General features: G+C 41.9%; 1 protein-coding gene across 1 annotated transcript in view; it reads right to left on the reverse strand.

The window, feature by feature from the left end:
• The window catches only part of PATJ (PATJ crumbs cell polarity complex component), a 168041-nt gene that overhangs the window by 93072 nt on the left and 62778 nt on the right, over nucleotides 1-12191 (reverse strand). The window contains exons 23-27 of the mRNA XM_054165049.1: nucleotides 11144-11215; nucleotides 10104-10281; nucleotides 8715-8825; nucleotides 6548-6625; nucleotides 1653-1767 (exon numbers count right to left, since the gene is read on the reverse strand). Of these exons, the coding sequence (XP_054021024.1) occupies nucleotides 1653-1767; nucleotides 6548-6625; nucleotides 8715-8825; nucleotides 10104-10281; nucleotides 11144-11215 (554 nt within the window). The remainder of the gene's footprint in view (nucleotides 1-1652; nucleotides 1768-6547; nucleotides 6626-8714; nucleotides 8826-10103; nucleotides 10282-11143; nucleotides 11216-12191) is intronic.

Here is a 12191-nt window from a genome sequence, read left to right on the forward strand (position 1 = left end):
TTCAGTCAGTAAAAAGTGTAGAGAGAAGGAAAGTCATCTGAATAGATCTGCTTGCTGCTGTCTAACCCGGTAGGATTGATGAATTCAATATCAGAAGTAGCTTTACCTTTTTAGATATTAGACTCAGCTGGCAATATCATTAAGGAGGGCAGAACAGCTAAAATACAACCAAGCCCATCCATAAGAAATTATATCTGTGCAAAGTATTAACTTAGGTCTAGGAAGCACTCAGATTGAGGCATATCCTAATTAGATAACCCAGGTGTCAGGCTCCTTATCAAAACTGTCCTTTAACTGGGAATTATAACTTTAATAACAAGCTGAATTCAGTTGGCTAGAACTGGAGGTTTATTGAGTTGGTTTGAAAGCTCCAGATACATTCAATTCATCATCCACAGAGTCCACAGTCAAACACTCCTCCTCACTCACCTCTCCCCACAAAAAACCTTATTGAGGTGGTGTACTCCATACAGATGAGATGACAAAATTTGGTAAGGGAAAATTCTGGAAAAATCTTAGTTGGTTCAAGAACTTGCAACTTTCCCTTAAAGCAACAGAGGTTGAACTGCTTCTGTGTCCCCATTACTGTTTCTGTGAGAATAACCTTCCCAAATCCTTCCCATCTCAACCAAAGCAGCTCCAGAAGTGATGAACCAACCAAACTCGTTAAATTATCTTGGCTTCAATGGCATATCATTGCCAAGGAAATCAGCAAGAGTAGCTGGAAGAGCTTTTGCACCAGGAGGTCCCAAGTTAGGAGCTTCCCTTCTGAATGGGGTCCATGGTCACTTCAAAGTCAAAGGCATCTCTCTATTTTGGCTTACCCATAACTAAGGAAACAAAAATCTCTCCAAGACAAAAGAAGTTAAGAAAAAAATCACTGTAGCAAAATAAACCCTGACCCCCTATGACAAAAAAAAATAATCCACGAAAGCCTCTACATGTATGCTCAACTTGGTATGAAGTATAAAGAGGACTCCTAACTGCAGTTCTAGCATACATAAATATTTTACTGTAAGATAAGATATGGATAATACTACTCCATTTACCCAAAGTTGTAATTAACAGAGTAATTTGTAAATCCACAGAGTACATCTTGTCATAATTCACTGCAAAACCCAGAAGTGGACAATTGCAGAACCTTTCCCATAAAAGGTGCTGCAAGAAAAGGGAATTCTTTTTGCAGTAGAGTCTTGAAACAATATATCAGCATATTTTACTTTTTAACAAGAAAATATTTATCTTGAACAGCATCGCTTGAAATCAGCTGCAGGCTTTTGTGCACAGGGAATACGCACCAGTGGTTCTCAACCTACATCTGCTCAACTACCACTGCAGTTACAACAGCAAAGCACAAGAGGCGGCTTCTCGTGCTGATATCACTGCCAAAGCAAATCCTCTAAACACTGTTTAGACATTCTTAGACTGAAAATAAACAGAGCCCTTTCTAGATCTCTTCAGAAGAGCAGAGTTTCAGGAGCCTAGTTGGGGATAGAAGACTTTTTATGTTACAAAACAGCAGCCCTTGGTAAGAACAAGGTTGAGGACTAGATGCTATTGGCCCACTGAGCACTAGCCAAGCAATAAATGGCAGATACATTTATCACAATCTGATCATGCTCCTCAAATGTAATCACCATGGCACTACTCACTCTCTGCATAAGCATTCTCATCCTCCTCTTCATCCATGCATTCCTCTGCACGTCGTCTTTCAAGTGATCTATAAGGAGGTGGCAATTTCATCGGAGGTGGAGCCCCATGTTTTCTCTAATGGATTCAAAGACAAAGAGTTACATATTTTGCATCCTCCACACACAAGAATTCTCGTCTCCTGCACTACACGCGTACATAACACAGCACTTCATGACAATGCTGAATTCTGCAGCTCCATTTTATGCAAGAAGCCAGCCTGAGAAGTGACCCTGAACACCAAAACAAGAAAAAACAATGGAGCATGCACATCTACTTATTGACAAAATACTTGCATATCATTGTAAACATGAACCCATGAACATTAATCAAGGGTTAAAAATAAACATTAAATTATTCCCTATTTCTGATTAGAGACTCAACAACAAAATTGCCTGGGTACTGATAAATGTCAAGCTTTTAAATACAAAGGAAGCACTCAAAGTCTTAGTGCATCTACAAACTTCAACATAACAGTTTATCAATATTTTGGCTTAAATGTAAAATATGTTGAAGTATAACTTACAATAAAATTCTATTACCTCACATAAATACAGACAGCTCCTATAATGATGCATATAGCAGTGCATAGCAAGTGTGAAGAACAGACTCTGAATCTAAGCTGCTTGCCCATCCCAGCAACTGTTTTTATAGCTCCAAGTAACAGGATCATGTCTTAGTTTGCTACACGATTTCACTCAATTGCATTCAACCCTGTCCCATGCCACCCCACTACTAATAGCAGGATGCACTTAGAAAGGGGACACCACGTACAATAGGCCATTAGAGCGATGAGAATGCCCGTAATTATTTTCTTCTATATATCTGGGAAATACAAGTCAACAGCTGACCATCAAACTCTGAGTAACTTTTTTCACAGTGCAGAAGGAAAGCTGAACCTATGCACGGATTTGTACAATCTGAAGCCTAGATTTGTATGGAATAGTTTAACTAGCAAACTGCAATGCAAGCAGCAGAGAAAAATGTGAGACAAGACATTAATCATCCTGTCCATCTAAAACACATTACAGGAAAGTGCTGCATTGAAGAGAGCATAACAATAATAAATGAAATTAATTCAATCCAGTAGCAGTAAGGGGTTATAATAAGAGCACTTGGAAACATGACAGCAGTTTCCCTGAAGTATACAACACACAGAATACGCCTCCCACTTCTTGCTTGATGTAAACACAGGTAAAACTGGTGGATGAGAAACCAGATATAAGACAACAATGCACAACTGTAGCCCAGAAGGCCAATGGCATCCTGGGCAACATCAAAAGAAGCATGGCCAGCAGGTTGAGAGAGATGATTCTGCCACTGCTCTTCTCTGGTGAGACCTCTCTTGAAGTACTGCCTTCTGTGGGAGTGACACCAGAGGAGGGCCCTAAAGGTGATCAGAGGGCTGGAGCACCTCTCCTATGAAGGCTGAAAAAATTGGGGCTCTTCAGCCTGGAGAAGAGAAGGGTCCAAGGAGACCTTAGAGCAGCATTTCAATAGCTGAAAGGGACCTGCAGGAAGGCTGGGGAGGGACTGTTTAGAAGGGCTTGTAGTGATAGGAGAAGGAGCAATGGTTTGAAACTGGAGCAGGGTAGATTTAGGTTGGTCATCAGGAGGAAGAGCTTCACAATGAGAGTGGTAAAATACTGTAACAGGTTGTCCAGGGGTGTGGTTGAGGCTGCATTCCTGGAGATGTTCAAATTCCAGAAGATTCAGGAAGCATGAGAGGACTCAGGTTCTACATAAGAAGGAAGAGGGAAAACCTGCAGCCCCACTTTCAGCTCCTAGGACAAATCAGTGGTAGTCTTATAATTTAGTAATAAATCTAAATGTTGACCCTTTGGCTTTTTCAGACTTTAAACATTTGTTAGAAGGTCTGTGTGAAATTGCACGAGTCACCTAAGGTTACCCAGCAGCTCAGGACAATCTTCTCTCATTCCTCCTGACTCACTGAAAAGCCAGATGAGTCAGTTGTGCCAGAACACTCCATTATGCTGTGGGTTTGTATTATACACAGCTCTCGCCAGAACAGAGGCAAGAGCACAGCTCACATAGCCAGCCAGCTAAAGAATGTTAATATCTGGTTTGTCCACAAGAAGCTCAATTGTTTTAAGTGGTTTTATATTAATCACTTTCAGTGACCATTTTTTAAAACCCCAGATCAATAAAGGAGGATAAACACCAACAAATCAGAGAAAACCTCCAGTACTGAAAAGAGAATTCATCATACAGGAAAAGGCAGATTTTCCAGCTGGATGTGGCTGCTTTCAAATCATACTCTTTTGTGACAATTTGACTAGAAATACCACTGATTCCCCATAGAGACAGGGACTAGTAATCCACTAATAGCAACTCTTTCCAACTCAGAGATGCCCCTCCTGTAGCACAGTATGACTGCTTTGTGAATCAGTGTTCAAAGCTAAAAAGGAGCTACATATTTATGTGCGAGAGCTCTTCTATATTCCACCCACCAGTTTACAGCACCAATAGATGAAAAAGGGTTGAAAAAGATTAGGCTTCCTCTTTAACCTCCAAACGCTGGAGAATGCAACGCGCTGGAGTCCTCGAGATTAAAGGCAGCACACTGCAAGAGGATGAGCGCTTTGGAGATGAGAAATAAAGATAACAACATCACAGAAAGGGGCTCGCAACTGCTTCATTATAAGCATTTTCCACTGGCATGAAAGCATGACTTCAACACCTTTCAGGACTTTTTGGAATAACTGAGCCTCATAGCTTCTGTATCTGAAAGAGATTTTACAAAAACTTTTGGAGGCAAGAGGGACTTAAATGACTTACCCATCACACACCAGACCACTGAGCGAGATCACATGAGAAGTTCATCATATTTGTAGTTGGTTTTGGTTTGGGTGTGTGTTTGGTGTGGTGTTTTGGTGGTTTGTTTTTGGTTTTCTGTGGTTGTATTTTTTTGTGTGTGTGGTTTCTGTTTTTTAATTGGTTTGGAAGGGACCCTCAATAGTCATCTTGTTCAACCTCCTGCAGTCAGCAGAGACACCTCCAACTAGATCAGGCTGCCCAAGGCCACATTCAATCTGATCTTGGATGTCTGCAGGCACAGAGCCTCAACCACAACCCTGGACAATGTGTACACTCTTACTGTAAACAACTTGCTTCTTATAGTCCAAGCTAAATCTAGTCTGCTCCAGTTACAAACCATTGCCCCTCCCTCCTATCACTACAAGCCCTTCTAAATAGTCCCTCCTCAGCCTTCCTGTAGATCCCCTTTCAGGTACTGAAATGCTGCTATAAGGTCTCCCTGGGGCCTTCTCTTCTCCAGGCTGCACAGCCCCAATTCTTTCAGCCCGTCTTCACAGCAGAGGCATAGAGTTAGCATGTTTAAACAGCACCAGGCAAAAGTTACTGTCTGCATTAATTCAACATTTAACAAGTCCGAGTGCTGGGTGCTACACTTTGGCCACGGCAGCCCCATGCAGAGCTACAGGCTGGGGTCAGAGTGGCTGGAGAGCAGCCAGGTAGAGAGGGACCTGGGGGTACTGATTGACAGCCACCTAAACATGAGCCAGCAGTGTACCCAGGTGGCCAAGAGGGCCAATGGCATCCTGGCCTGCATTAGGAATAGTGTGGCCAGCAGGAGCAGGGAGGTCATTGTGCCCCTGTACTCTGCATTGGTTAGGTCGCACCTTGAGTACTGTGTCCAGTTCTGGGCCCCTCAGTTTAGGAAGGACATCGAGACACTTGAACGTGTCCAGAGAAGGGCAACAAGGCTGGGGAGAGGCCTTGAGCACAAGCCCTATGAGGAGAGGCTGAGGGAGCTGGGACTGTTTAGCCTGGAGAAGAGAAGGCTCAGGGGTGACCTCATTGCCCTCTACAACTACCTGAAAGGTGGTTGTAGCCAGGAAGGGGTTGGTCTCTTCTCCCAGGCAACCAGCACCAGAACAAGGGGACACAGTCTCAAGCTGCGCCAGAGGAGGTTTAGACTCGAGGTGAGGAAAAAGTTCTTCACTGAGCGAGTCATTCGTCATTGGAATGGGCTGCCCAGGGAGGTGGTGGAGTTGCCGTCCCTGGAGGTGTTTAAGAGGAGACTGGACGTGGCACTTGGTGCCATGGTCTAGTCATGTGGTCTGTGGAGACAGGTTGGACTCGATGATCCTTGGGGTCTCTTCCAACCTGAGTTATACTGTGATACTGTAACTCTGCTCCTCAAAGTACCTGACCTACACTCATCAGTCAGCACAGTTTCCACAGGAAAACACCTAGGCCATTAGAGCAGTCTGGCTGGGAACGAGAAATTAAATTTTTCCCTTATTGCAGAGATTAAAACAAATCCACTGCTTTAGACCAAACAGATTTATTTTTTTTCTTCCCCTCATTTAAATCTCCTGTGAAGTTGCTTGAAAGTTACTGTGCAGTAATTGCTTCACAATTAGCTGGCCAGTTACAGACCACTCGGTCATTTCCTTGTTTTACACAGCCACGGGAAGCGGAGAAGACACAGCGGATTTAATTACCCTCTAACATGATTTCACTGAATTTCAGCCAGCCTCATGTTAAGGATATCATTTGTGTACATGTTATTATTTCTTTGTTTCTGCTAAACAAAGAGAATCAATTTACCTTCACAAGAAGCAAAGCAGGTACTTCCAGAGAGATGCCAGTGAAGAGCTGCAGTAAGTACAGGGTTTCAGCGCCCACAAAACATTTGACAGAAAGCTGCCTTCTATTTGGCAGAAATTTGGCAAAAATTTACTTGACTCAAAGATATTTCAACACTTAAAATTTCATTTCAGACTTCAGAGGGAGCTTATCATAGATTTATAAAGCTAGAATACTATTTGATTTCATAGAACTTGGGTGTAGCATTGAACGGAATAAATACCTTTTCACTCCTATTTTCTTTGTCTGCATTCTGATCTTTGCTGACTTTGATACCCTTAGGCTGTAGGGCAGGAACCACCTGAAACACAATGCATGTATTACACACATTAGAGCACTAGAGCTGCAAAACAAACATCTGAAACAAAGCTATCCAGCCACTCTTCATTTTGCCTCACACAGAAGGGCACGGCAGTGCAGTTTTTAAATTATGTATTCACTGCATTTACAAACGTTCTTTAATTCTTCTAGTGCTCACTGTTTGCTATCTAGCCCCATCTCTTTATTCAATTAAACATTACTCTGAAGTCAACAGACTTGATACAGAGCTCAGGATGGACTCCTGAAGTGTCAATTATTCAGACACCAGCAGCACAGAATCCTAGAATGGCTCAGGTTAGAAGGGACCTCAGAGATCATCTACTCCAACCGCCATGCCATGGACAGGGACATCTCTCAACTGGATTCAGCTGCCCAAGGCCTCATCCAACCTGGCCTTGAACACCCCCAGGGAAGAGGCTTCCACAACCCCCCCCCCCCAGGCAACATATTCGAGAGTCCCACCACCCTTGTACTGAAGAACTTCTTCCTAAGATCCACTCTACACCTACTCTCCCTCAGCTTCAAACCATTCCCCCTTGTCCTATTGCTAGACACCCTCATGAAAAATCCCTCTGCAGCCTTCCTGCAGGCTCCCTTCAGCTATTGGAAGGCAGTTCTAAGGTCCCCCCAGAGTCTTCTCTTCTCCGGGCTGAACAATCCCAGCTCCCTCAGCTTATCCCACAGCAGAGGTGTTCCAGCCCTTGGATCATCTTTGTGGCACTTCTCTGGACTCACTCCAACATCTCTGTGTCCTTCTTATGATGGGGACGCCAGAAGTGGACGCAGTATTTGAGGTGGGTGTGTCCATGCACATAGACACCTTATAAAAGACAGCAGGTCTAGCCTCCAAGTGATACTCTAACATTTTCAATGGGAGACTTTTAGAGCATTTTGATTACAGCTGGTGGCAGACATAAGTTTTAGGTCAAAGAAAGAAGTAAGGAAAATGTGAGTAAATAATGGACCTTGTATTGTTGGGTCGCACAACAAGGACATATGAAAGGAAATAGTTACTCTTGGCCTCCTTTTTAGCTTTGTCTTCTACTACATCAAAAAGTATAATATATTTCTACTCTGGCAGCACCTTATTTGGGTGAATGGAGTTGGGACTGCACAGCATTGCCAAAAGTCTGTGAATGTCTCCTTTTCTACAGCCTACAGTTCAAAGCAAAGCAACTGAAATGTCAAGTTATCTGCCTTTCCCTTTATCTCTCAAGCATGACTGGAAAAGTAAGGGTCAGAGCTGTGTCTGAACACTGGAAGTTGTGATAGTTTCTTTGTTAACTTTTCTTTGAAAAAGCTGATAGAGAAAGGGAGCCAACTCAGCAACCATCACTGTGATTTTTACCATCGCTGCTTGAGCATCTTCCCAGTGTAACTGGTTAAAGACTATATAGATTTTGAAAGACTCCCTGGAGCACTAGAAAATGGACACAGGTGTGCTGGATTTGTCTACAACTATCAAAAAGGATCTCCTCAGGTCTACTAATTCATAAAAAATACCAATTAACTTCTAAGATTATACTACAGGTACACAGAAGTCCGGGGGTTTTTGCATGGAATTTGAAGCAGGTAAAATTATATGCCTTTTCTTACTATGCCTATTAAAAGGTTTCTTGCCTTGGCCTTAAAGATAAGGAAACATGAAAAATCTCTTGAAAAATCAACTTGCTCCCAACTAACTCCAGGTCCCTTTGGCAACACATTTTATACAGAGCTGGTGTGGCGATCTGACTTACTTTAACTACACTTCTGTTCATTTGTTCAACAGAGTTTAATTGTGAAATGTGAACAAATTAAAGTACACAGGGACAGACTCAATTACATAGATGGGAGAATGGAATTAACACCTAGCCAACAGATTTACATCTAGCTGATTTACATCAGAGAAACAAGACTTCAAATCAGGTCAGACAAGTAATTGATCAATCATATGGTCTATAAGCAGAAACTTTGACAAAGAATGGACATAAAAAATTGATGAAACTGAAAGGAATTCAGCCAAATTTAAAATAGGATGCATATCACACAGTGATGAAGTTTTGGAATGAGAATAGACATAAACTTACTCTTGGTATGCTGGCCAAACCCTGAACTATAAACACCACGGGATTTCCTGCGTTCTTGATAGCTTCTACTGCTTCCTCGTGCGTGGCGTTTTGTAGGTCTATCCCAGAAACCTAATAAACAATGTTTGTTTTGATTAGGTAGCATGTCCATGGCACTGAGCAATTACAAGAGATCACACACATTTGCAGAAGATAACAGAATCATAGAATTGTTCTGGTTGAAAGAGACCTTTAAGATCATCAAATCCAGCCATTAACTCAATCCTGCCAGGTCCCCACTAAAGCATGTCCCTCAGCACCACATGTACACAGGGCTTTTAAATCCATCATAGAAGGGGACTTCACCGATGTCCTGGGCAGCCTGTTCCAGGGCTTGACAACCCTCTTGGGGAAGAAATTGGTTCTCATGCCCAACCTAAACCTCCCCTTGAGGCTATTGAATCTTGTCTTATGATTTCTTCCTTGGGAGAAAATACCAGCTTCAACCTCCTTTCAGGGAGCTGTAGAGAGTAAGGAGGTCTTCCCTGAGGCTCCTTTTCTTTAGGATAAACAATGCCAGTTCCCTCAGCCACTCCTCACAAGATCTGTGCTCTAGACCTTTCACACCAGCTTCATTGCCCTTCTTTGGCCATACCCCAGCACCTCAATGTCTTTCTTGGAGTGAGGAGCAATTATCATGGTGGCAGCTACCCTTAAGGCAATGAAGTTCTTGGTCTCATATAAAATGCATGTTGTGCAAATAACCAATTCCCCAAACCCAGATAAATATAATACTAGGTATTATACAAGTCTTTTAGATTTTACTTGTTTGTGAACTGAACCATTTGGAAACAATTTTTCACATGCAACCCTAAGGCACACACAGTAATATCAGCATGGAAACCCAGATTGAGAAGTATTCATTTGGAGAAAAATGAGGAAAAAAAACCCCAACCAACCAACAAAAATCAAGAGAGAGAGATGAAAAGCAGGAATGGCATTCTCCCCTACAGGACAGGGATTTACCCTGAAGATTAGTTAACCTGACTGTTAATCACACACACTAAATAAGAGCCCAAATTTCAGTATGAAGAGTTTATGTTCTTCTCTCTATTATAACTTATGCTTACAAAGGTTTACAATAACATATTACTTATACAGGAAGAGGGCATTTCCAGCATCTGCCTTTTCTTAAATATAGAGGAGAATGTTAAAAGAGCTCCACAGTCAGACCTTAAAAAAAAAAAAAAAGAAAGAAAATACAACACCAGGGTTTTCTTTTGGTTTTCAGTCCAGAGTGTTGTCAATACTTCATGAAGTGGTGGCAGTATTTTGTCCCTCTCTCCTCCCAAAGCTGTTTGAGCCAATCTTTATTTCTCAGAATGAAAAGGTAGGTTTATCTGCATTTACCTCAAGTATTTTATCTCCAGTTTTTAAAGCCCTTGTTCTTCCTGCTGGGCTATCTTCCAAAACTTGTTTGATAAAGATCCCTTTAAGTTCTTCTCCATTCTTTAGGCGCTTTATGACAGTTTGTCCACCAACAATACTGATTCCAAGTGACACGTGAGGGTCTCTGAAGATCTCAACACTGAAAAACAATACATGTGGTAGTTTCACAGCTTGAAACAGGTTTTTTTCAACTATAAATGCAAGGCCTTTAGTAAATGTAAGCTTCTGCTCTTTAAAGAAGATTTAATAAAGGGATAGAGTCAGAAGCCTAAGAATGTTCTCAACAGAGTTGCTTTTTAACCCTAAGCAGACCTCACTCCACAAAAAGAATAAAATTCTTTTGCCTACTCATCCCCACTGGGCATAGGCTTTTATTTCAGAGAAAGCCAGGGTAAATCAGGCAGGTCTTCAAGAAAACACTCAATCTCTTTCAGTTTGAGCAAGTTGTCTGGAAATGGCAAACATTGCCAAGTGAAATGTTAGACAAATCATGAAGTGCTTCATGCAACTTTCTGAACACTGACTTCAGTGTATAAGATGCATGTTAATCAGCTTAGACAGAAATGTTCTGATCATATTTTATTTAGGACTATAAAACCAATTCACCTAAAAATATTAACAATACAACAAGGATGTGGCTAAAACTTGGCTTGGCAACTTGGAATTCTGCCAGTAAGTTTAGCAGAGAACCCCTGGAAAAGGAGACAGCAGCACTATGTGCATTGTTCACACCTAATAGTTATTAAATGAGCAAGAACTTATAGGTCATCCACAACATAAACCTGCCAAGCTTTCCCAAGTCAGCTGTATAAATAGAAGGAATAATTCTGTTGAACATCTGTTAAAAATTCACTGTATCTATGAAAGCCCAAGGTACACAAGTACCTTAAAGTTATTGGCAGATGAAGGAAGAAAAAAAACCAACACAAGTAACAAATAGGGCTCACAGAAAAAAAGACATAAGGTAAATGGGAAGAAATAAGGTAATCATAGGAACGTACATCCGTGGTGGTCCCCAGTGGCTGAAGTTTGGAGTTTCTTCTCCTTCTCCTTCTTCTCTCTCAGGTAATTCACTAATTGGGGGCAGAGGGAGAGGAGGGATAAAAAAATAAAATCAAATAGGCATCACCCATTGCCAGGTCACAATTCCTTACATAGTTTGTATCTGGCAGTGAGACAGCAACGCCTGCTCACACGGTCCAGTTTAAACCAAACGTGCAGAGTCAACAGACTAGACAGGAATTTTTGTATTTAGGTTTAAATGTACTAAAGGAATGTTCCAGAAATAAACATGATGGGCAGGCCAAATTTATAAGCTGCTGTGTGATATACAAATCTGCACTGCATTTACCGATTTGAAACAACTATTTAAGCAATTAACATTTATTTTGTGATAAATATGCTGTGACTCTTATAGATGGACATAAACATGATAAAACCAGCCTAGCTGACCAGAAAGTACATTATGATCCATCTGGGAGAACAGATCCCCTATGTTCCATTAAACAGAGTGTTCATTCAAGTTTTATACTGTATGTGACTCACTTATTGACAGAATAGGAATGAAGTAAGGAATTGTATGTTCTCCCAGAAAGGCTGAAACAATACATCCTTACCCACATTTTCTATAGATTGAGAGCTGTAAATGCTACACTTAAACTGCAAAAAGGAAGAAGGATGTTGTGCTGGAGAAATAATCTCCTCTATTGTCGGGCTGCTTTCCCTCTGAAGGAAGACAACAGATGAATTAGGGAAGCAGTGAGGACTTCAATCAACAGGTCCCAAAATCATAATCCACTCCCTCAAAAGTGGTGGGGAAAGAAATGGGACACTTGGCAGATGTGGCAAATATCCTCAACCAGCATCAGCTCAAGGTCAACACTTAGAGGATGGCCAAGGGATCAGGCCCAGCCAGCATGGGTTTAGGAAGGGCAGGTCCTGCCTGACCAACCTGATCTCCTTCTATGATCAGGTGACCCGCCTGGTGGATGTGGGGAGGCCTGTGGATGTAGTCTACCTGGACCTCAGCAAGGCCTTTGACACCGTTCC

This window comes from Dryobates pubescens, chromosome 11, assembly GCF_014839835.1.
Source record: "Dryobates pubescens isolate bDryPub1 chromosome 11, bDryPub1.pri, whole genome shotgun sequence".
Taxonomy (NCBI): domain Eukaryota; kingdom Metazoa; phylum Chordata; class Aves; order Piciformes; family Picidae; genus Dryobates; species Dryobates pubescens.